Raw genomic sequence first — 24,291 nt, 5'->3', positions numbered from 1 at the left:
ATTTTTTTTTTTTTTTTTTTAATTTTTAATCCAATAAAATCCAAAATTTTGAAAAGGAAGTGTTTGAAGGGAGAAATGAAAAGAGATTGAGATTTGGGGAAAGTCCGAAATGGAGCGGATTTTGCGTTCCTACAAAGCAGGCAAAGGCTGACGATGAGACTGCTCACAGTCGCAGACGCCTTCTTTCCTTTTCAACTTTGAAGGCCAACCCAAGCCAATCCAAGCCATGGGAGAGACACTGTGACGCACAAACCGAGATACAGTAAGGAATCTGATGCCCTTCGGTTTAACTAACACACCGCAACCACGAGGGAATCCAATTTTTATCTTCTTGCTTCGATTACCCACAACATTGATTCCTTCGAAACTCGTGAGCTACAGAAAGACAGAAATGGCGCCATCCCGATATTCAGGGATGCGGTCTTAGATCTGGGTATCTACTTATCCTCTTTCTCTCTCTCTAATCGTATGTTTTGATCTTGCATTTACATGGCTGTCTTCTAGTTTATGTTGTTGCTAAGTTTTGAACTGTAAGGCCGACTTCGGTTTCGGATATTGACTTCTTGTCCCCCTTTAAGCCCTGGTTGTCGTTTCTGGTTCGGTTCTTATTTGTTGTTCTTCCTTTTCTTCGCTGGTTGCAATGCCTGCTAGTTAATTCTTTCCTAGTTTTTTTAGCTCGTTTTAAGTCCTGGGTTTAGATATGTTCTGATGCTGAAGAATCCATTTGGCTGGCTTTAATTCTTATCAAGATTACTTTGGATTGGTTTGGTTTATTGGATGTTTGTGGTAAACAATCCTTGTCTTATAGGCATCTGTTTCTGTGCCATCTTTATAATATCATTTGAAATTGGTGGGGTGAAGAGAAGTGTTACTAGGGAAGACACCTCTCTTGATACTACACTCTTTGCTCGGCCATTGCTAAGTTATTGTCGATTTTCTTATAAACTCTCCAGATACCCCGTTTTTCTTGTTGCTGGGTATAGGTTTGGTTGAGGAAGAGTGTCCTTTCCAAAGAGCAAATGATTCAAACATCTGTAGGACTCATTAATCCCAATAAACTTCCCAAGTTCTGAGGTTTTCTGTCATTCTTTGCTTATTGTTTACAGGTAAATGACATGTTTCAGCAACAGAGTACTCATAATTCAAGCTTTCTTCAAAACAACTCATTAGTTCGTGAACAGAACATACCTTTTGATGCCAGCTCGATGGAACCCACAAATGGAAGCAATGATCCCAGCAAGCCCCCAAATTTGGCCTCAAAACAGAGATTGCGATGGACACATGATCTTCACGAACGATTCGTTAATGCAGTGGCACAACTTGGTGGTCCAGATCGTGAGTAAACTCACCTCGTGTGGCATTGTAGTTTGGCATCTTCTTCATCTATATGTTTATTGTGGCTAAGGATGAAAGAACAAACAAACATATTACAAATAGACATAATAAGCTGTATGCATCACGCCATTGATCTTCTTCCAAAAAAAGAAGTCATCATGCAAATTTACATTCAGGTTTCCTACATAAATAGTCTTCCGTCTTATAGAAACTTTCTATTGATCATACACAGTTCGTCAATCAAGGAAGGAGAAGCATATTTTAGTATAGAGAATAGAAGAGTAAAAGTGTAAAACATGATAAACTGTAGTAAAGTTGCAGGTAAGGGTAGATTATCTTGAAGTTATGTGCCAACAAACGATGTTTAACCATGTTTATGTGTGCATTTTTCATCTCTTTGTTAGGTGCTACACCCAAAGGCGTCCTTAGAGTGATGGGTGTTCAAGGTCTAACGATATACCACGTCAAAAGCCACCTGCAGGTACTGTGATCTTTCACCTATCCTTACACAAGAGGTTTATGTTAGCATGCATAGAATTTATTTTCTAATTTGTTTTCTTGGATTCATCCAGAAATATCGACTTGCAAAATACCTTCCCGACTCATCGTCTGATGGTAGGTGAATCTAGTTCCTAATTGTTCTTTTTCCATCTTTATGTGCTCGAATTTTTGGCAGCATGTCGTAAGACCTCTAGTGACATTCACAAAGTCATTCACCCGTTTGTTGTCTTGTTGATGCAAGGGAAAAAGGCTGACAAGAAGGATTCTATTGACGTTCTATCGAACATTGAGGGCTCGTCGTAAGTGGATCTAATCGTCTTCGCTTTTTATCCAGCTCTGTTTTATTGAAAGTTGATGTAAATACAATTTAGAAGCAGGCACCCCTCTTGCTCTTAGTTGGTAGCTGACTGTTTGGTGGGCTTAACTCTAGAATTTGTCACCACCCATTTGCAGGGGAATGCAAATTACCGAAGCACTTAAGCTGCAGATGGAGGTCCAGAAGCGACTGCATGAACAATTAGAGGCATGTTCTAGTTGTCCTTTCTTTTTGGGAATAAGAATGACTGCTTTTATAAATAAAGGTTAACAAAAAGCCTGCTTGAAACCTGCTAAAGGTGTACTATAACCTGTGAAATTTTGTCCCTGCAACTTCAAGTAGACATTTTAGATATTCTAGAATTTGGAGCATGCCTTCACCTAAGAACAGTCGGCTTAACTCATAATGTGAGATACCACATCGGTTGGTGAGGAGAATGAAACATTCCTTATAAGGGTGTGGAAACTTCTCCCTAGTAGACGCGTTTTAGAACCGTGAGGTTAACGACGATACATAACAGGCCAAAGCGGACAATATCTGCTAGTAGTGGGCTTGGACTGTTATAAATTGTATGAGTCAGGCACTGAGCGGTGTGCCAGCGAGAACGCTGGGCTCCAAGGGGGATAGATTGTGAGATTCCACATCGGTTGGAGAGGAGAACAAAACATTTCTTATAAGGGTGTGGAAACCTCTCCCTAGTAGACGCATTTTAAAACCGTGAGGCTGACGGTGATACGTAATAGGCCAAAGCGGATAATATCTGCTAACAGTGGGCTTGGGCTTGGGCTTGGGCTGTTACACAAATGTCTTCAACAATCAATCATAAGGAATCATGATTGCTTGTGCTTTAGTTCAACTTTTGTTTCAAGGCATATGAGATGCCTCTGACTGATGCAGGACAGACTTTGAAACAGACTAAATTTTCCCAAGCATTGAATCGTTTCATCATATGCATATCTAATACAGGTACAGAGACAGCTACAGTTACGGATTGAAGCCCAAGGCAAGTACCTAAAGAAGATAATTGAAGAGCAACAAAAGCTTACTGGGGTTCTTTCAGGAGCAGCTCCAGTTGCCTCTTCCTTCTCAGCTCCTGCTTCTGGTGAGAACTGCCCAGAAACCGACAAGAACGACCCACCAACACCTGCGCCCACATCGGAGTTTCCTCGACAAGAGAAAGCATCAAAGGAACGTGCCCAAGCCAAGAGTGTCTCTATTGATGATTCTTTCTCATCTCGTCACGAACCATTGACGCCCGATTCTGGTTGTCATAGCTCCCCAAATGAGAGCCCAAGGCCAGTGAAGAAGCAAAGACAGTACCAGGATGGTGCATTTGCCAAATCAGAGATGATACTCGCACATCAGATACTGGAGTCAAGTTTGAACTCCACTCACAAGGGATCACGCTCTGTTTTTCCAGCCAGAGAAACGTTGGATCCTTCATCTGGACTATCTATAGGGGATGATGAGCAGTTTGACTAAACCACAGGGTCTCCTAGTCCTAGTGTTCCTTGTTTTCACAAGTTTATCTTCCACGGTTAGTTCCTGTTGTAGTTTTGCTAGTCTCTACATATTGTGGTGTATCATATCATAGCACATCTCGGCACATAATTTTTTTTCCTAAGTAGACCAATATTTGATGAACCTGATGATTATGTCCACAATCCAAGCAGGACCCATATTTGATCTTATTAGAGAATTATCTGGCAGTTGAAACCAATCTTTGCATACACCCGCATCAAATTGTTAACAATACATAGTTCTATTCTTTTCTGATCCTTTGAATCTGTAATAGCTTAAGTTCACTGTTAGTAGATATTGTTCGCTTTGACACGTTGCATATTGCCGTCAGTCTCATAATTTTAAATTGCGTCTTTCAGAGTTATATAGTGGAATTGATACTCGTCCAAATACTATCCTCTTTGGGATTCTCTCCTTCCAGGCTTCCCTTCAAGGTTTTCGGGTTTTCTCATATAGGCTTCCTCATTACGTATATGCTAGAGAGAGGTTTTCACACCCTTATAAAGAGTGTTTCGTTCTCCTCTCCAACCGATGTGGGATTTCACATCTGTGGTTGTTATGGTCGGAATTTTGTGACATTTGTAATAGCTTCTACATGAAGATGAAGTAATCAAACACCCGCACAGGGCAATACAATTTACTAAACAAGAATCTAAATGGTTACTGCCAACTTTGTTCCTCGTGTAGATGTTGGCTTGGGAAGCTACATTTTAATCTAAAGAAACGACGGCTGACACTTTACAATGTTGTGGGCATGGTACGGTGTAAATCATAAATGGCCATCTTCAACGATGCACTCGCCTTAAAATGCAAAGCCTAAGGTGTCTACTAAGGGCTTCTAGTTTCTCCGTTTTCGATTTCTTCTGCTTCTGAGACTTAGAGGTTGCAACTTTCTTCTTTTTCTTCTTGTCGTCTTTCGACGAATCCGATGGCTTTCCTTGTGTGTTTCGAAGAGGTGTTGGAAATGCTTCTAAAGTCTCCTGTAATCATTTTATGGAACATCATGCATACAGAAAAAGAACACTAGCAACTATCTATCTTGAAGCTGAACACTGAAATCAAATCCTTCCCATTATGATCAGACTAAAAACCAAAAATTTGCCATGTGATTTAATGCACACTTATATCTATTCTATTTCTAAGAAATGGGATTTTGTTCATAATATGATTCAATTCATCAAATGGGGGAGAGAACCTGATATTTGTTCTTGGAAACCACACAAGCAGCTGAAGATTCTTCTTCACTAACCCCCAGGGAAGAGCATCTTCCCCAGCTTTCTCTATTCGAACTCGTGTATGAGCAACATTCTTCAGTTTCACCATCTGGCTGGTCCTGCAAATTGGAGCTACAGACCCTGTTAAATGATGAGAAATGACAAGGCCTGCACTATTGACCTTTTTTCTTTAAGGCGCAGAGGCATAATCTGTAAGATGCAAAAGCTAGAATCGATACTGACTAAATCTTTAAACCATTTTCAAGTTGCAATGACAGTAAATTGAGATCACCTGCAGATGTGATGGTTCATCACTGTTAATTGTACTGTAGTCATTAGGTATGATATCCTGAAACAGACATGATGGCATCATGAACACAGCCATTAAGCAATGGGTAAAGGAAAAATCAAAAGATGGCAATGCAACGAAAACGCACAGTTTCTGTGATCACTGGATGAATTTCAGAAATAAGGTCACCAACAAATTTCGTGGTTGGAACACTAGGAGCAGAAGATGAACCAGCAACATCATTTCCACTAGAACGAAGACTTGTTATTATCTCGTATATTAGATTCTGGAAATCAAAATGTTGAAGATTGTGTGAATCTAATAGACACTAGAAATTCAAGTACTGATTAATAAAAAAACATGTTGTAGGTATTAAAATAATAACAATAACTAAATTATAAAGCTCCAAACACTTTGAAAGCACCGGTCCCTAACCTATCTATAACTGCTAACAATTATGAAATAAATACCATTACATTATTTAAGAACCAAGAGAGATCGAGCAGTTATCGTAGTGTAATCATGTCAGTGTAATAGTTGCTCTACGTTACTGAGCTTATGAATAAAAGGATCAAAAGAAAAAATGAGACCAAAAAGATCAAAAGAAAACATAAACAATACTCCTTGTGCAACAAAATGACACTGTTGAACTAGAAGGTAAATGAGATCAGAGAATATACAATTGATCATGGACATGGAATCAGAACTTGAAAAACAATACGAATAACTTATGAATAAAAGACCATATATTGAATACAAAAGAGTACTGGTCTGAGGCATCAAGATAGAAATTTACCTCATCCTTATCGGCCCCAATCTTCAAATCCCCTAAATCATAATATTTCTCAAGCTTACTTGCATGAGCAGAAGGTAACTGAGGTGGATGAAGAACATTGTAGAAGAAAATAGAAACCGAGTCATAATAGAATTGTGGTCTTGACGAGTTATGTTCCCCATCAAACTTTATAATATTTTTATCCCCCTGCATGATAAAGAAAAATGAATCAGCAATGAGAAATGTTCAATCCTATAGCTAAAAGGTATAATTCTTTCAGAAGTGGACAGTACCGCATACGAATTATAGATGAGTTCGGAGTGATGAGGTTGAACAAACTTATCACAATTAGCATGCCCAAACAAAGCAGGAATGAAAGTTTTTGGGGTCACCTGGAGGAATTTCAAAAAACGGTTTCATACATAAATGTATTGCACTGCAGTAAAATAACACTGATTCATGTTCAAGTAGAGTCAATGGCAAACTTCTAAAGATTGTTCCTTCCAGTAAATAATTGGCACAACTGACAAATATAGATGAAGAAGTCAATCTAGCAAGACCCCTAGTATGGTCAGACAAACCTGTAAGCAATTAAGATTCTTGATATCAAACTTTGCCTTCTTCTCAATTACCCTCCGCATGTATTGAACAGCCACCTTTACCTGGCATATCAAGTTTACATTATATCACCATCCACTCTACAGCGTATTCTTCTAGAAGGAACACTCTGGAGCATTTCAGTTAATCATCACATAAAGAGGAAAACAGGGGACAAGCGAAAACAAAAAGGCAGAAAATAAGATATCTCCAGTATCTATGGACTAAGGAAAGCACTCCCCATCCAAATTAATGAGGACAGTCAAGTAATTCTTCACAACCTTTCTATTCTTTCTGCCACCGTTCTCCAAGCCTTTTCTTTCCATTACATTCAATAACAACTCTAAATCCACCCAATGATAAGAGTTTTTTAGGTCTAGTTTAAAGACCCAACTCCTTTTCTTCGTTCTTTGCTCCTCCAAAGCCTCGCGCTTTACTAAAATCACTCCACAATCTTTTTTCACTAATAAATGTTTTTTAGTTGCTATTTTTCAAAAAAAGAAAAAAGAATGGTTCACTCCCACAGATTTGTTACAGCTATGGTTTAATCTAGAAATCAGGCGATTCTATTGGATTATAGTTCTCAATAGTAATTTGTGTGACACAATTTGCAGCAACCAGTGAAGTATGCAGATGGGTGAAACTAGTTTGTTAAAGGTGGAATAAGGTAGAGGTCGTACCGTGAATTTAGGTAGTCGGATCTTGTAAACATCAACTAGTTCCATCATTAGATTGTAAAGGTTAGAAAAGGCACTGTCAAGCACCATTCCAGCTATGGAAGGATCTTCAGCTCCATAAAGAAGGCTGCATTGTATCACAGAAGGCTTCAGGTAATTGAATACATCCTAGAAATTTTGAAATATCATAAATCCAGTCTAATAAAAAAAATGTAGATCATCCGTTAAATTTTTAAACATTCACCGAACATCTGTTCTTTTCACAGAATTGAGAGAAATAGGAAGGCATACAAAAAACACACACAAAAAAAGGCATACAAAAAACACTAATTAAGAGTCCAGCACTAATTAAATCTGCATTCGTACACCGAGAGAAACACTAAATCCATTCCCCAACGTGACATTTCATACACTGAGATAAAGGCTAAAACTTCATACCTTCAGGAAGATGGCAAATGGTTTCTACCAGTAGAAACCCTCATTAAAAAACGAGAAAGTATTTGTTTGGTCAAAAGAAGCCTACATTTACTATCTGCACAAATGGCCAACATCAACCAGCACTCCAATAAAAGGACAAAATTGTGACCCAGCTAATGTCACTCTATAAGAAGACTACACTTTGCTACTAAGCAATCGGGACCCAAAAATCTCCCTTCAATTTCCTCTAGAGGGACAAAAGTTCCTTGCCCAAGTCAACCAGTCGGCCCTTGTCAAGAGACCAGTAGGGTCAATATACTTGGGACTAGATAATCAATGTCTCAAATAGGACATTTTAGTTGAGCAGCTTGAGTGCCTAGGCTTTGCCTTTCTTCTTTCTCAAAACCAATGTTGAAAGAAACAAGGTCCCATGTCAACTATCTTGTCTCAAGTAGGTTGGAAAGTGGTTTGAAAACTCTACCAAGCCTCTCGACTCTCATGAATTTTGAAATATCTGACAACTTATTAGCAAGAAGAAAAAAGTAGAAGAGTATGCTTTATGACAACATTGTCTCTCATGTCAGACTAAGTAAACTTTCCATTACTTAGGGGCCATCTGTAAGGTCGTTATTGGGTAGAATCTTCAATTATAGTTCGAGCCTAACTCCCTCACCTCAAAGTTCGAGCCACTAGTACGTGGCAGCTAAGAAGTACAAAATCATGATGCAGAATGATTGCATCAATACATCATCTGTCAAAAGATGAGGACTAAATAGACAAAGACCACAGAGAACAAACTCAACTCGATACACCTAATGAATGTACACTTCACAGTTTCGCTCTAAGATCAATTCCATGACAAATTAAAACAGCAAGGAATACAGTATTGTGATGACAGCTTGCAAGAAAATATGACCCAACATACCTAGTTACAGCACCCATAGATCTTCCCCAGAGACCTATACGAGATACTTGTTTGTTGCTTCTTAAATATGTTACCACAACCTTGAGGTCATCTCTCTGACATCATTGAAGTCATATTTCAAAATATTTCAGATTCAGAACCTCAATAAACTGAAACCAAGATGTATGGTTAACAGATACATACCTCATGCCAACCAAGGCTAACATAATCTCCATCAGACAAGCCTGAACCCGAAAAATCAAGTGTAAAAACAGTAATATTTGATGGAAGTAGTATGACAGCAGCCTCATTAGCATCTGCTCTACATCCACTGAATAGTTGCCCAGGAATAAACTAAGTTAAGAATTTCTTAACGTAGATTGTCCAAAATCATATAGAATCAAAGCAAAGAGTAAGAGTTGGAGGAGTTGTCACTTGGCGAAAAACAAGTCCAAAAACAATTTTACTAAAGAAAAGCAACAGAACATGGAAATCCTCCAATGTAGCGAACGATCCGATCAGAAACTTTTTCCAATTCTACAACGTATAAGTACCTGTTACCATGGCAATAGATGACACAAGGCAGATGGGTATCTTCAGGAATAGATGAAGGCAAATAATGACTGCATTGCAAGGTATGGCCCCTTAAATTTCTTAGCTGCATGTTCGGCAAAAATTGTTCATACAGAAAGATTATAAATGTTCTTCAATAGTCAACCATACAAAAAGTGGAAATTACGGAAGAATTTGTCCGTTCATACCTCCAAATCCTGTCGTTGGTATGCTCTACCCGCGAGAGTGAACTTTTTCTCCCATAAATATTGATCAGGGTTATAATCCGCCCTGTACAGAAAAAATATGAAAGAAATTGCATAATGACAAGAGAAATATACAGTATAAAGACCCGTCCATGAAGAAAAAAAAGGCAAAAGTTGACTAATTCGAGTAACGCCGCTGCTCATAAGCCTCGGAAACAAACAAGATCTCAGCTGCAGAATTATCGTCACTTCACTTGAAGCTATACTAAGACCACATAATTTTCTGGTTCTAAGCAAAGCAAGCAGGCATAGCAGAAAAATACCTGGGCGGCCGAATAACAAAATTGATGAACTGATCAATCATATTGACTCCGGAAGTCCCCGACGGCTACTCCGCCTCATAGAAAAAGAAATCCCGTCACAATTTCAGTTCACCATTCTTCAAAACACAAGTTCCGCAAGCATCTCAAACACCAAAACCACTTCTCGATCTACAAAACAAAACAAACGCCACAAACTCTCAACTCGATCCCAACCCGCCATAGCAAAATCAACCTGGAAGAACAAAATCACAAATACATTACCTGACAGTAAGCATATCCAGATCCAGAATCATCAGCAGAAAGCAAGGCGAAGAGCAAGAGATACGGCTACAAAAACAGCAACAAACAGAGGCAATCCAGCTGGGGGCCCCAAGTAGTGATAATTCCTTTGACGCTGCTGCTGTTTCTCATCCAGAGTTTCACAATCATTCAAAAAAGTCTCTACGGAGTGATTCCTGATGTTAAAACTTGCCCGTCTTCTCGAGAACCGTACGGCTTGCAGAAGAGGGGAAATTGTGGGGAAATCGAGAGATTATTGGCTCGAATGCTTTAATTGCTCCCAAGAATGGAAGTATTTCGAAACAATTATCCGAAATCTTTCAAGTGCCTTGCTGTTTTGTACCTCTGCCGCCATGGGATTTTCCTAAAGCAGACCCTTTAAGCTTTAACAAAGTGGATATTCTTTTAGATGCAAACTACTCGAATTAATAACCCATCTTTATTTTTGTTTTTAATAACCTAAATTAATAAATTATTTTAGGATAAATAAATTAAAAACTTACTAATTGTGTTAATCTTAGTTATGAAAATTTATATTAAGAGTTAAAAAAACAATTTTAAATTAATAATAAATAATTAAAAAAAATACAGTTTTACTTTCCACCCAACTCAAAAAATACTTTTTAACTTAATTTTTTTAAATATTTTTATTTAAAATCACTATTACAAATGTACGGAATAATTTCTTGGTCCTCCACTCGTACTTGGGAATTCAAAAGTCAAAGAAGAGGGACACCATTTGCTGCTCAAACCGCAGTAGGAAATGATATTCTAACAATAACAGATCAAGGTATGCAACGAGCAAAAGTCATGGTAAACGGTCCTGGTCTCAGAAGAGATGCAGCGTTAAGAGCAATTCGTAGAAGTGGTATACTCTTAAGTTTCATACGGGATGTAACCCCTATGCCACGTAATAACTGTAGGCCCCCGAAAAAACGACGTGTGTAGTATATATATATATCATTGAACTTTTAAAATAATTTTTAAAAAAAAAACATCATTCATTGCCCATAAGAACTTGTTCAAATTTTTTTTTTACACCGGTGAAAGATACCAATATTAATTCTAAAATTTTATATGTATTTTTTAAACACGACACCAAAGAAGATATTTTTATTTTTTTAATTGAAATGTATTAATAAAATATATATATATATATATATTGTTTAAGTTAAGGGATTATTCAAATTTATAAATATTTTGGAGATAAAATAAAAAATTAAATGTATATTTATTAATTTAGCAAAAAAAAAAAGAAAAAATAATTTATTTTACGTTTTTAGACTTAGTAACTTATTTGAGACCTTATATATAGTAGTTAGTCTCACGTTTTTTGTCTTATAGATAATGTTTTATTTTCCTCTCAAAATACATTTTTTTATAGATTTTAGCGGTAATAAAATAATCTTTAAAAATTATTCAACATGGGGCATTTTCAAATTTTTTTAGTCCATCGCCATTTTTATTTAACCATGGGATGTGAATTTAAAGAAAATAACATAATCCTTAAAAACTACGAAATATCAATTTGACATATTTCTCTTCAAATAATCATCGAACAGTTGAAGAACTACCACATCGTGGGACATTCGATAATTTATCCCGTTCTTTTTTCGGGGGAAGAAATTGGAAATTTCCCTTTCTGCTTTTCATTCTCTGATCTCTGAATTTCCACGCAACGGCGGTCCAGAAGTTTGATCCAGTCCGTTTGCCCTCTTCTGGCCGCCAGAGCGACTCCAATCGTCGCCCTATTTCATCCACAACCATAAGATTTGTGCGTCTCTCGCTCCGGAAGACTCCGGAAGGGGCGAATCGCTATTTCTTTGAGGTGAGATCGGATTTCTTTGTGTCTCTGTCTGTTATTGTTTGCTATTTTCATCGGCTGGGGATTTTCCTCAAATTTGTTTTTAAATAGAATTAAATGTAGTGGCATGAGCGGTTTGATTGGGGTTGTTCGTTTTTCATTTGGTTTCGAATTCGATTAGAAGCAGCGGCTTTAATTTCTAGGTTTAACGTGCGTTGTGTCGATGTGTTTCCTTGGCTTGGGGTTCAGTGTTAATCGTCTAATGTACTTCCTATTCTTATGGCATCGTCGGTTTTGATCTCTTACGGTTTTCTGATCCCGAGAGTTTCTAATCTATGGAAGAAATAGATTTCATTACGTTTTCATTATCAGCGTTTGGTATCCGAAACTCAAGTGTTCTACGAAGCGATCAATTTTAGGGCGAACGAGTTGCTTAGTTCTTGTAAGCTTTTACTTGTAGTTCTGTTGATTTAGAGTCTTAGTTAACTGAGCAATTGCTTATACATTCTCTTGATTGTCATTGATTATTTGATGATTACACTTTTCATCTGTTATTTTATTGCTTTTCTATAGAAAATTTTCATCTGTTCTTTATTCGGGAATTATCCATGTTGAGCAGTTCATGCCATTTTTGGTGATCTTTCTCCTTGTTTGCTCTGTACTCCCCTTTGTGGGTATGGTAGCGGGTATCCATATTATAACTCCCTCCTTTGTTTATCTGAAGTCTTAAGTTCTCACAAAAGATCGGTGTTGAAAGTGAAATTGATCTTTTGCGCTGCTTCTAATTCTCTGTGTATTGTTTTGGTATTAACTATTGTACCTTGGAGGACTTCTGTTTTTTGCTTTAGAACACATTAGAGTTTATGCTGAGCTTTATGCGTAGGCTTTTGGATTCAGGGCTGCATAAATTTCTATTTTGAATTCTTCCATTGGGAATATAAGATGCTTTATTGCTTGATCTGCATTTATGATTGTTTATACGCCTTGCAAATTTGACAAACTACTGTACCCCATGCCTCCCATCTAGCCATATCTTTATCTTAGGATTCTGTCACATTTTCATCTTGGTTGATTTTCTTTTCTTCCCAATCCAAAAGGTGAGGTAAAAGGGAAGATATTGCTTGTTGAGTTGATTGGAGAGAGGAACGAGTGCCAGTGACCAATCTCATCTTCACAATTGAGATTTCCCATTGATTGGAGGGAGAAACGAGTGCCAGTGAGGACGTTGGGCCTCGAGGGGGTGGATTGTGAGATCCCACCTCGATTGGAGAGAGGAACAATTGCATTCTCTATAAGGGTGTGTAAACCTCTCCCTAGCAGACACGATTTAAAAACCTTGAGGGGAGAAGCCCAAAAGGGAAGATATTGCTTGTTGAAGATTTCTTCCCAATCTCATCTTCACGATTGAGATTCCACATTGATTGGAGAGAGGAACCAGTGCATACAAGGGTGTGGAAACCTCTCCCTAGCAAACACGATTTAAAAACCTTGAGGGGAAGCCAAAAAGGGAAGATATTGCTTGTTGAGGATTTCTTCCCAATCTCGTCTTCACAATTGAGATTTCACATTGATTGGAGAGAGGAACGAGTGCCAGTGAGGACGTTGGGCCTCGAAGAGGGTGGATTGTGAGATCCCACATCAATTGGAGAGAGGAACGAGTGCATTCTCTATAAAGGTGTGGAAATCTCTTTCTATCATACGCATTTTAAAAACCTTGAGAGAAAGTCCAAAGCGGACAATATCACTAGTGATGGGTTTGGCTGTTACAAGTAGTCTATAATTGTATCTTCCCGTTGGTGTTCTCGATTGACGGTCGCTATTTTGATTGTTGGGCATTCAATTTCAAACTAGTTGCGTTTTATTGCGGATTTGTTTTCTGTAATGTTAAAAGTTAATGCCCTGAAGTAATTTTCAAAAGAAGATGCCTGGCTTGCTATGATGTTTGTTGTTGATGGCGAATGTTCTCGCGCACCTTTCACCCCACTGTGACAAACAGTATTGTATTGTCTTGTACCTATGTTCGGCTCTCAATCCCTGCAATAAATAATGACTAATTATCTGCTCTTTGTGCTTTTAATCCTTTGCATAGCATCTGCAGCGAGAAGAACGACCGTACAGCCATGTCTCGGATTGATGATCTACCATTTTCTAGGCCACCAAAACAAAAAGCTTCGCACCAAAAAGCTTCCACAGCATCTCATTTACAAGGGAAAGATCCCAACGATCGAATTAAGGGGTCATTTCCAGCACAAACAGCTCAGAAGTCCTCCAAAAGAAGTTTGAAGAATGAACCATCAGTAGCACTCCAGCAGCCCGAAAGGTCAAATTCGGATTCACTGCCAGATTCTTCATCTGCATCTGGGAATGAGTACCGTGTTTTAAGAAGGAAATATTTGCTCCTGGAGGAAGAGAGCTTTTCTCTGGGAACAGAACTGAAAGAAGTTGAAGATGAGGTGAAGGCCCTTGAAGAAGAAAAGCTTGGTCTCTTGGATGAACTCCTTGTTTTAGAAGGACTGATCGATCGCTCAGAACTGCAGCTTGCCCACTCAAATTTACCTCCACCTTAGCTTCTTTCTAGATAATCTTCCGCCTTTTGAGCTGTGGGAAAACATGAATGAAAACATGAATAGATTCTTAGGAGCTGCCGATGGATATAGGAAAAAATGTTCTTTAACCATTATAGGTTGGAGGCTAACAAGACAAGATAGGAAGCTCCTTTTATATGATTCTTCCTCCCCCTTGTGAAAATGCATTTCTGTAATCTCAAATTTTATGATCCAATGGGTTGATCTTTATAAGCCGCTGCTTTGATATATATAGATTTCTGATGGTTTTTCAATTTTCAACAGAGCCTGAGGAAACGAATGAACTCCTAAGCCTTATGATGATGGATAGGTTGGAAAGAAGCTCTTCGATTTTCTCGGAGGAGCTCGAAATTAAATCGGCGTAGCATCCATCACAGTTGCGGCGGCGTTTCATTCTTCCAGTCCTGCGAGTTCCGGTTCCAAAATCGCGGCCATGGACGATCTTGGTCTGCATCATCGTTAAGAAGCCCAGCCGTCCACACCGCCGCTATATACGCCGCTCGGGCGGAGCTGTGGCCGATCTTCTTCGAAGGATGGATGGCCAACAACATTGCGCCGGGCAGACAGCTCTCCATCACTACCGAGGTCGAGAATTTCCCCGGCTTCTCGAATGTCGTCCAGTGCCGCAATCAATCTCTCCCCGTTCCGGAACTCATTTTCTCGCCGGTTAATTTACACTAGAACTCGACGACGACTCAGAATTGACGGTGCCATACTCGCTTGAAGCAGATCGATTCGATTTCGCAGTCGACTCTCCAGCCACTTGATAATGGAGGTGGCGCCGCCGCCGCCGATCCGGTCGGAAAGAGTGAAAGAGGAGAGAAGGCGAGTCGGTTTAAAGCAGGAAAGGTGGGGGAGGAAATAAGAGAACGAAACGATAACAGAGTCTTATATTGTTTTTTTTTCAAATTGAACCGGTTCAACCTCAACCGATATCGGTTTGGGTTGGTTTAAACCGACCTTTTCAAGATAAATTTATTTATTTACAAAATTTAAAATCACAAATTAAATAAAAAAAGTTCAATATTTTATTCAATGAGACGCAAAATGAATTGGCGCCTAATTACGTCACGTCGGAAGAGCTTCAGACTCCACCTGTGAGGCTGATTTCCCTCGTCGGATGCCCCGACCTTCACCCCACCATTCTCCTCTCACCTTCTCTCCGATCCACACTCTTGCCTTCTCCGACCTCTCCAAGATCATAAAGCCATTGGACTCCTCCTGAACCTCCTCTTTCCACTCCCCCTCCCGGTATCTTCAAGAGGGATTGGCTTCTTGAGCATCGAACCATGGTTCCTGCTGTCGTTGCTGCTCTTTTCCCTTCTCTTCATGTTTCCGGCGATCCTGACCAGTGGCTTCAGCTCTGCTCCGATCTCGATCACCTCAAGTACTTCCTCATCACTTCTCACTCTTCTCTGTTAATTGCAGTATCAACTTAATCGGTAATCGATTTCATTTTATTTGCAGAGCTGTGACTCGCTCCAGGAACATCAAATTAGTTGTTGTTATTGTCTTTTTCGATTCCAAAGGTATGCACATTTTCCATGGCTGTTTTTGTTTTCCTGATAGAAGAGTGTGTTATTTCTTTCTTTTTATACCTCTGTATACATTTAAGATTTTCATTGCAGATGATATCAACGAGGACCGAGTGATTGCTTTACGCAAACACGTCGTCTTTGTTAAACCTAACAATCTACGGAACTGATGCAATCCCCGTTTCTTGCCTTGAAAAGATGACTTAGAGAAATTACTTCTTGTATTTTGTTGTCTACATCTTGAAAATTAGCAGCTTCGTTATTATTATTTGCAACATCCTTGCGCAGGCTACGGAACGCCTTCTCAGAACTAGCAAATACATACTATAAAGATGAAGGAAGGAGGATCAAAACAGGTATTGAAAAGAGGACTTAATTACACTGAGTTGAATATTCGGTATTGCTTTAAAGTAAGGTCTCCTGTCTCACAACACAGTACCCAAACTTTTTACTTGAGAATGGCATTTTGACTGGCCCTGATTCATGGCAATAGTATTCAGTCACCTCTGTCAACATTAATGTGAGACATATTGGAAGAGGGTCTTGAAGATATGTAATGGAATCTAACAATTCTCAGCAAATAGACGCTCTGCCTTTCTCCAGGTCTTAATTTACGGAACTAGAGGCCTTTTCTTTAATAGTTCCTCCTTTTTGTGGGCATAATTTTTATTTGGATGCCCATGTATTCTTTTATTTTTCTCAATGGAAAGTTGTTGATAAAAATCCTTATTGCATGTATACAGAAATTCTATGATTGCGTACAATGTTCTTTGAGTTGTTCGATTGAACTTGATTTGTCGTTACGCCATCCTGTGGTAGGCTGCCGTTTATGCAGAGTTCCTAAGTGACTGGATTGAAGCTTCACGGTTTTATGAGGATGCCTACAACAAGTTGTGGGAGGTATACTATCATTTCTTTTGTTAGCTTCACTTTTATCTCACTTGCTCCTTACAATTGAACTTGATCAATTAGATGTTCACTTTAATCAATCAGAGTGTAACTTTATCATAATGAATGCTGTTGCGTTTGCCAGTGATCAACTGAAAACAGAGTGGAGTAAGCTCCTTCTCTTGCACTTTCATCAAATAAATGGCTACGGATGACCGGTAATTAGTTGCTTTCTCATGAGTTCTTGGAATTTTGATTCTATGTCAGTTTTTTTTTTTTTTCTCTCTCTAATAGTAAACATGCATTAAAGAGGTTAAGGTATACAAAAAACGGAGATGAGATTCTGGTATCCCAACAATGCCTAGGGGAAATTTGATTCTATATCATGTTCATAATGGTTCTGAAGAGTTTACATTTTTCAGTTTCCTTTGTTCAAAATTGTTCCAAAGTACTGCATACATTCGGATTCTTGGACATATGTTCTAAGCAAGATTTTTTATCCTGTGGAGATGTGATTTTGTCATTGGCTCATCTTACTAGATTCTGAATATTTGAACCATTTCAGTTTTCCCTCATTATCCTAGGTCCTGGTCCTGCAAATTGCAAATCAAGTGGCATCGAGCTAAGCCCATTATGCTTTATGTATCCCTGGGTTATTCTTCACTTAGCGATGAACCAAATGCTCAAAAAATCAACGTCCAAAGGAGCTTGCAGATTGACGGAAAGCCTGCTGTCACAATCGGTCATCACTTTTTGCTGCCTTTCCGGCGGGACCCGTTGTTGCTTTCAAGGACTAAAGCAATCCCTCATTCCGACCGGTCATTTTCTCTGCCTCTAAATGAAACTTGCATACTTGTGGTCAGTGCACGGAATTGCACGGAGGTCCCGTTGCAACTATTATCCATGTCAATTAAAACAGATAATGACGGGATAGAAGAAAAGTCATGTTCCATCGAAAGTGCTAGCGATAACCTTGTAGACCCAGCTCTTCTCATGCCTGGGGAAGAATTTAAGAAGGCTTTCACTGTCACTTCCGAGATAAATCCATCAAAGCTTAGGGTAGGAAATGTGTTACTTAGGTGGAAAAGAGATCTTAAAAAAGGGATTGTACGAGGAAGTCCATTTCATCATCATCATCACCATCCTACTTAGTCTTCACTCATGGTGGGCTCAATGATCAAGCTGACTAGTTCAAACTAAACATTGTAACGAAGAGATGAGGCTAGGATTGTGTCAGAAGAGATGTTAAGATCAGAACTAGAGGAACCTCAAGCATGTTGTGTTTATATAAGTATAGGAATACTTCTCCTTTGTAATGATGAGTGCGGACGCACACAGTATAATGATAGGGTGTTCATGGGGAGCATGACACCAGGGGTTTAGCTGACCTCCAGACATCGCTACAGACAGCTAGCTTGACCAAAGAGGATCCAGCGCATGTGCAAGTCTCCGAACCCAAATCACGATACATAAAAAGAAGCCAAGGTCTCGTGGATGTATTGATTTTATCATGAAGAAGATGACAGAGCGGCCCAATATTTGGATAAAGAAACACTTCAGGCTATTCCACGCCACCAATCCCAACTATTACCAGTTTGGAGACTCTCGCCCCTTTTGGTACGACTCTGCTTCTTAACTCAAACTAGCTGTGTTAACAAACGTGCTGATGATTATAGATTTATTGTATTGATTTTGACGAGAAATTCAGATTAGATTCATTTGCAGCAATTTCTTGGAACTGTGGAAGTAGAAGACAAAAACAGTTTGATTTGTGAGAGAAGGGGAAAATGGTGAAAGAAGAAATGAAGGTAAGAATGTGGGGTTGGGAAGGGGACAAGGTCCATCAGGGAATTTGGGTCAGGGGCGTTAAGCCAACCTCCATGGCATGTGAAATGGTGATCTGAAGGTTGTTTTTGTTCGTGCATTGTAGCGTGTAGCAGAGACAGAGGAGATAACAGGGCACGTGAGGCCGCCCCTCACAATTAATATCCTTTTTTTTTTCCTTTTCATTTTTTCTGGGTTTCTGAAAACAGCTTTTTATAATTTATTTTCAACTTACAAGTTTAATCTAATAAATTAGCATAGAATTTTGATCTTAAAATAATTTATCTGGGTTTCCAATTTTTTTATTATTTGAGTATTTAAATTATAAGTTTAGCGTCTGACCTTTGAAGTTTGTGTGTATTTTATTACTAAAACTTTGGATAACGTATCATATATTTTAATATGTGTTTTCTAAATTTTTAAATTTTTAAATAATTGATTTATTAGATATAATTTTAATTTATGTTTAGACTCAATTTGTAATTATTAAATACTGAAAACTATATAGACTTAGTTGTCAAAGTTTAGAGGCTAAGAGGCTAAATGATAATAAATTTACAATTTTTTTATTTATAGAATCTTCATTTATTTGGCATTTTTTTATTTTATTTATGAACTATTACAAATTCAATTTTATATGTAATAAACTTTGATAATATTCTTCAATTTGTCGTTCGAAAATTCTTTTAAAATTTAAAGGCTAGACATGGCACGTGTAATTTAAACCTTTTTTGAATTTTAAATTTTGAAAAGAAATGAGCTGGAGGCTGACGTGTCATGCAAACTGAAAATAAAGAAACAGTTATAACGTGAAGTAGGGTGACAGCTGGATGGAGTTGGCAGTCAAGGTGAGCAACAATCAACACGTGTCGTCCATCGGAAGGTAAACATGTGGAGGTCTTTTTATTTTATTTTTTTAAAAATTTCTGCATTTAGTTCTCACATTTGATTGGTCTGTCAGCGTGTGACCATCACCAAGGCACTCCTCCTCCATTATCCATCACTGACAACTGGTTTTCAAACAATGACGTCATCTCTTTTTTCGCTTCCCTTTTTGCCCCTATCCACCTCCACTTCCATCTCTCTCTACAGTCTGCGCATGTATTAGCTTAAATTATTATTAATATTTTCCCTTTCAATTTTTTCTCTAATTTTAAATTTTTCTATCTCAATTTTTTATTTTATGATTTTATTAACATTTCTAAAATGTTTTATTATTCAAAGACTTTATACGATTTTATTTAAACACGATAGACCACGGTTGAATTAGAGACGAAAGAAAAAGTGTCATATACGATAATGGTTAATATTTAATTAATTTAGGAGTTTTTTTTCAAGGAAACTAATTATACTATAAAAATTATATGATAATTTAGGAATATTTTAAAAATTAATTAGAATATTCTTCCAAGTGACCAAACAAAAAATCTATAATTTTTGGCATGAACTATATACATAAAAGATCAATGTTTGGAAAAAGTCCTATGAACTAAAGTTTTCTTTTCTTATATAAAAACAAAAAATATATATATATATTTTAACTTTTTCTGTCCCTAAAATTTACTTTTTAAAAAATGAACTCGAACATTTATAATTTTTAAAAGTTTAAAATTCTATTGCCTAATATCTAATATCGTGTCATTCACGTACTCAATAGTTAAGTAAAGACTTAATTATTTTTCTCGACCTTGGAAGTTAAAAAAACCCTCTTGTTTCTATATATTTTTGTAATTATTTATTTATTTTTTAAGTCATAAGTAGAAATAATATATATATATATATATATAATTATAGGGTTTTTTTAAGTAGGAATATAGTAATTAAAATTATTTAAAGTGTGTGTATATATATATAGAGGATAAATGGTAGAGGAAGAAACGGTTAAAGAACGGGGGCAGAGAGGGCAGCAGGGAAATAGCTGGATTTGTAATGTGAAGCATTGCAAGCCGACCCCCAACTGAACCGAATCCGAATTTAAAAAGGTATCGGCGAGATTCAAGCGAGTCATTCTCAATCACAATCCTTTTTTTTTTTTTTTTTTCCATTTTTTCTGTTGGCGCTTGTTTTTCTCTTCCAAAACCCACCTCAACTTCGCTGTGTTCTTCGCCATTTCCATTAATTTACTCTTTTTTCAGTTGAATTTCAACTGGGGTTGGTCGTTTTCGTCAATTTTTCTTAGTTCTTCCTCTAATCTACGAAGCTTTGGATACTGGGGTTCTTTCCTTTTTCTTGATCTTGCTGGGTTTTTGTTCTTTTTTGTGTTGCTGATTGCAGTTTTGGGTGGTTTCCTGTAATTTCTTGCGGAGTTTATAGAAGTTTAGGTCAATTGTCTTTCTTCCTTGTGGATCTAAGGCTTCTGGGTTTTCGGTCAAAAGAAAGAAGAAAGAGAGAGGGAAATCTGAATGGGGTTTTTCAATTCTTGAATGGTTCTTTAATTTTGGGTGGTTGTCGGTGCTTTAGAGATTGGATTGGATTGGATTCAAGAGACAATGGAGGTTTCGATTTCTCCTAAATCAACACAAGAAGTGGTGGATGAGATAATGAAACTCCACAGATCTCTGCCGCTCAGGCCTGGAATTGAAGAAGTTGAAGGGGCCAAGGTTCTGATCAGCAATGTGGATAAAGAAGCCCAAATCAAACTGGAAGCCATTGAAAGACAGACCAAGAATCAAGATGTTCCAGAAGAGCTTTTCATGATCTTGCTTGATATGCAGAGGAATTTCATCTCCTTCAAAAGCATAGAAGATAAGTGGGAAGCAATGAGATTGCTGGAAATTGAAAATGTCCACTACCTGTTCGACGAAATGCTTCAGAGAGCTTCAAAGTGCGTTTCTCCTTCTCCTTCTCCTTCAACCTCTTCACAAACACCCAATGCCGTTTCCTCTCCTTCCTATCCAACTTCGGCCGCTAGTTTGAATAGAAGCTCCGCCGTTCCTTCTGTTTCTGGGAGTGTCAGTACCTTCACCGCAGCACCTTCAAGCTTGTTCTACAATTCTGAGAAAGGGCCTACAAAAACCGCCGCTCAATTATTCTCTCGAGATGACAGTTACGTCCCAACAGGCAACAAAGCTTCGTATATGGATGGCTTCGGAGCTAGGCCAGGCGTTTCTTCCTCGTCCTTTATCAAGGATCCAACCTTAAAACAAGCAAGTTACTCAGGTGGGTAATCTCGTTTTCTAGTGTTTTGAGTGTTCGTACGAGGTATCCCATTTTGAATAGAGCTCCATTTTCCATTGTCACAGGTAAAGATGGTGAAAAGTATAATTTGATGGCGCTGGCTAGTATTATTGAGAAAGCAAAGAAGGGTACTCAAGTTCTTGATCTAAGAAACAAGTTGATGAACCAAGTAGAATGGCTGCCTGAATCTATAGGGAAGTTGACCAGTTTGGTTTCTTTAGATTTATCTGAGAATCGTCTTGTGGCTCTGCCAGAAACCATTGGAGCTCTTTCCCAATTGGAGAAATTGGATTTGCATGCCAACAGGCTCAATAATCTTCCAGGCTCTTTCACAGATCTCACCAGTTTGATCCATTTGGATCTCAGGGGAAACGAATTGGTATCTTTGCCTGTTTCATTTGGGAAGCTGATTCATCTTGAGGAGATTGATCTAAGTTCTAACTTACTCACTTCACTCCCTGAATCCATTGGTAATCTTGTGAAGTTGAGAAGATTGAACTTGGAGACGAATAATATTGAGGAGATCCCTCATACGATTGGTCGGTGTACGTCGCTCCGTGAGCTGACTGCCGATTATAATCGGCTTAAAGCTCTTCCTGAAGCTGTAGGAAAGATAGAGAGTCTAGAGATTTTGTCTGTGCGTTACAATAACATCAAACAATTGCCAACAACCATGTCCTCTCTCACCAATCTGAGGGAGCTTGATGTAAGTTTCAATGAGCTTGAATCTGTACCAGAGAGCTTATGTTTTGCAACCAAACTCGTCAAGATAAACATTGGAAACAACTTTGCGGATTTGCAATATCTGCCAAAGTCGATCGGGAACCTAGAAATGCTCGAAGAACTGGATATTAGCAATAACCAGATACGGGTTCTTCCAGATTCGTTCAGAATGCTGACTCGGCTTCGTGTTCTCCGAGCAGAAGAGAATCCGTTCGAAGTACCCCCCAGACAGATATTTGCTAACGGCGCGCAGGTAACAAGCGAGAACCAAATGTTTACCTTCCTCAACTTGTCTATGTCTAACTATAACACATTGCTTTTACTGTCACTATATCTCAGGCTGTTGTTCAATACATGATTGATCTACATGAGAACAGAAATGTGAGATCAGAACCAGTTAGTAGGGAGAGGAAGAGGAGGTGGTGGCATAGGTTCATCTTCTGCAGAAGCGATCCATCAAGCAACCCGAGGGCTTAATCATTGAAGAAGACGACGAAGAAGACTATGATGAAGAAAAGAAGAAGTTTTGAGGAAACCCCATTAATGATCTGAATAGAAAATAGAGTTATTTACAGGAAGAAGCTTGAAGAGATGTATCTGTTAATGGTGGTGGTTAGAGGATTGTGAGGAAGAAGCTTAAGCTTATAGAGTTGTTCTTTCTCTTCTCTCTGTAATTTTAGCATTTTTTTTGTGAATTTTGTACTGTTAGGAATTTTATGATGAAAAGGAAGAGCATATAATTCAGGTTGTAAGTAAATGATTGGGGAACATATTTCTTTTATTTACCCAAAAATATTTTAGAATTTTTTTTTTTTGTATTTAATTTATTAAGTTTGTTAACTTAATTTTTTTTAAAATTTTGTATTTTATTTAATAAAAATTTAAATTAGTTTTGAACTTTATAATTAATATAATATTAATATTTTAATTTTGTGGTGAAGATTCAGTTTGGTTTTCGGAGGCTCGGCTGGTTCCTTTTGTAGCTTGCTAGTCTAGGAAAGTCTAGGTTGGCTTTCAGCTCTATCTCGGCATCCTGTTCTTGAGGGGTGGAGTCTGAACTCGCATATTCAATTTTCTCTCACTGTAAACCATGTAAACCTCTATCTCCTTACTTAAGGTAATATACTGTGACCTGTTGTTATTTGTCTTTTGCTTGCTTGTATAATGTCTCTTTCAAAAATCTCTCTCTGCTCTCGTTTTCTAAAACCTTCTCTTCAAATCGAGGCCAGAGACTCGAGCATACGTCGCTTGGCCGTAGGCGACGCAAGAATGAATTGGCTTAGTTCACTTGTCGTTGGAAAGTAAGTGCCGTACAATCGCAAGTCCGCTGCCATTAGAAGTGCGATTGTGCAAAACAAGCCCGGTGGCAGGAGTCGTTGGCGGAATTCGATTTCAAATTTGAACACAAGGCAGAGAAGAGTAATCAACCAGCTAATGCACTGTGTTCGAAGGCGAACATGCGGCCCTGTGCATGTTAGCCCATATTCATTCAAGTAAGATTGATGGATCGATGCATGACATCATCAAAGAACATTTACAGAAAGACCCATCGGCTAAAGCCGTTGTCGAGCTAGCTAAAGCCGGAAAAACACGACCGTTTTGGGTCGAGGGAGACCTAAGACCAAAAAAAAATTGAAAATTTTTAGAATTGATCTAAAATTAAAATTTTAAAGGCATATTTGGTAAAGATTTTATGACTAAATTGTAATTTAATAATTAGAATATTTAATAATTTTTTAAAAATGTTAGATTTTAAAAATATGGTTAAAATAAAACCGGAAAAATTCATAACAATCTTCACATTTGTAATATATATATATATATATATATATATATATGAAGTAATTTC

At 38.0% G+C, this 24,291-nt stretch overlaps 4 protein-coding genes and 1 pseudogene across 6 annotated transcripts in view; 4 read left to right on the top strand and 1 right to left on the bottom strand.

Annotated features, from left to right (window-relative positions):
- LOC111453658 (myb family transcription factor PHL7-like) overlaps positions 1–3,872 on the top strand; it is a 20,288-nt gene extending 16,416 nt beyond the window's left edge. Inside the window, exons 3-10 of one of the 3 annotated variants that reach the window (XM_023094843.1) lie at positions 84–262; positions 382–433; positions 1,107–1,335; positions 1,740–1,816; positions 1,908–1,950; positions 2,078–2,135; positions 2,290–2,359; positions 3,119–3,872. In XM_023094843.1, the coding sequence (XP_022950611.1) occupies positions 1,116–1,335; positions 1,740–1,816; positions 1,908–1,950; positions 2,078–2,135; positions 2,290–2,359; positions 3,119–3,634 (984 nt within the window). In that variant the 5' untranslated portion in view covers positions 84–262; positions 382–433; positions 1,107–1,115 and the 3' untranslated portion in view covers positions 3,635–3,872. Of the gene's footprint in view, positions 1–83; positions 263–381; positions 434–485; positions 787–861; positions 923–1,106; positions 1,336–1,739; positions 1,817–1,907; positions 1,951–2,077; positions 2,136–2,289; positions 2,360–3,118 lie in introns of those variants that run through there. The other 2 variants (XM_023094845.1, XM_023094844.1) reach the window with 2 other exon arrangements.
- Positions 3,873–4,232: 360 nt separating this feature from the next.
- On the bottom strand, positions 4,233–10,311 carry LOC111453656. Its single transcript, XM_023094841.1, has 14 exons — positions 9,889–10,311; positions 9,628–9,795; positions 9,308–9,389; positions 9,101–9,204; positions 8,751–8,877; positions 8,568–8,662; positions 7,229–7,352; positions 6,533–6,613; positions 6,245–6,343; positions 5,973–6,158; positions 5,325–5,462; positions 5,180–5,236; positions 4,869–5,006; positions 4,233–4,653 (listed from the first exon to the last, which is right to left on the bottom strand). Exons 2-14 carry the CDS (start codon positions 9,666–9,668, stop codon positions 4,459–4,461), a joined length of 1,467 nt encoding a protein of 488 aa, XP_022950609.1. The 5' UTR covers positions 9,669–9,795; positions 9,889–10,311; the 3' UTR covers positions 4,233–4,458.
- A 1,136-nt stretch (positions 10,312–11,447) lies between these two features.
- On the top strand, positions 11,448–14,556 carry LOC111453661. Its single transcript, XM_023094848.1, has 2 exons — positions 11,448–11,734; positions 13,800–14,556. The coding sequence occupies exon 2, from the start codon at positions 13,831–13,833 to the stop codon at positions 14,275–14,277; it is 447 nt and encodes a 148-aa protein (XP_022950616.1). The 5' UTR covers positions 11,448–11,734; positions 13,800–13,830; the 3' UTR covers positions 14,278–14,556.
- Positions 14,557–14,832: 276 nt separating this feature from the next.
- On the top strand, positions 14,833–18,790 carry LOC111453469 (annotated as a pseudogene).
- Positions 18,791–20,418: 1,628 nt separating this feature from the next.
- LOC111453654 (plant intracellular Ras-group-related LRR protein 4-like) lies at positions 20,419–23,212 on the top strand. Its single transcript, XM_023094839.1, has 3 exons — positions 20,419–21,701; positions 21,785–22,695; positions 22,782–23,212. The coding sequence occupies exons 1-3, from the start codon at positions 21,032–21,034 to the stop codon at positions 22,917–22,919; spliced, it is 1,719 nt and encodes a 572-aa protein (XP_022950607.1). The 5' UTR covers positions 20,419–21,031; the 3' UTR covers positions 22,920–23,212.
- Positions 23,213–24,291: the final 1,079 nt, after the last annotated feature.

The sequence above is a fragment of the Cucurbita moschata genome, unplaced genomic scaffold, assembly GCF_002738365.1.
Source record: "Cucurbita moschata cultivar Rifu unplaced genomic scaffold, Cmos_1.0 Cmo_Scf00015, whole genome shotgun sequence".
NCBI lineage: Eukaryota > Viridiplantae > Streptophyta > Magnoliopsida > Cucurbitales > Cucurbitaceae > Cucurbita > Cucurbita moschata.
The sequence above is the reverse complement of the archived record's forward strand: the minus strand, read 5'-3'. Positions and strand labels throughout refer to the sequence as shown.

What these genes read in the sequence shown, in the direction of transcription:
- LOC111453656 (XM_023094841.1), bottom strand. Translation starts at nt 9,668, where the DNA reads ATGATTGATCAGTTCATCAATTTTGTTATTCGGCCGCCCAG. An exon ending in TCATCTATAATTCGTATGCG is followed by an intron (nt 6,159 to 6,244) that starts GTACTGTCCACT and finishes TTTATCATGCAG; the next exon opens with GGGGATAAAAATATTATAAA. An exon ending in TTGGGGCCGATAAGGATGAG is followed by an intron (nt 5,463 to 5,972) that starts GTAAATTTCTAT and finishes TTTGATTTCCAG; the next exon opens with AATCTAATATACGAGATAAT.
- LOC111453661 (XM_023094848.1), top strand. Translation starts at nt 13,831, where the DNA reads ATGTCTCGGATTGATGATCTACCATTTTCTAGGCCACCAAAACAAAAA.
- LOC111453654 (XM_023094839.1), top strand. Translation starts at nt 21,032, where the DNA reads ATGGAGGTTTCGATTTCTCCTAAATCAACACAAGAAGTGGTGGATGAG. An exon ending in AAAACAAGCAAGTTACTCAG is followed by an intron (nt 21,702 to 21,784) that starts GTGGGTAATCTC and finishes CCATTGTCACAG; the next exon opens with GTAAAGATGGTGAAAAGTAT. An exon ending in TATTTGCTAACGGCGCGCAG is followed by an intron (nt 22,696 to 22,781) that starts GTAACAAGCGAG and finishes ACTATATCTCAG; the next exon opens with GCTGTTGTTCAATACATGAT.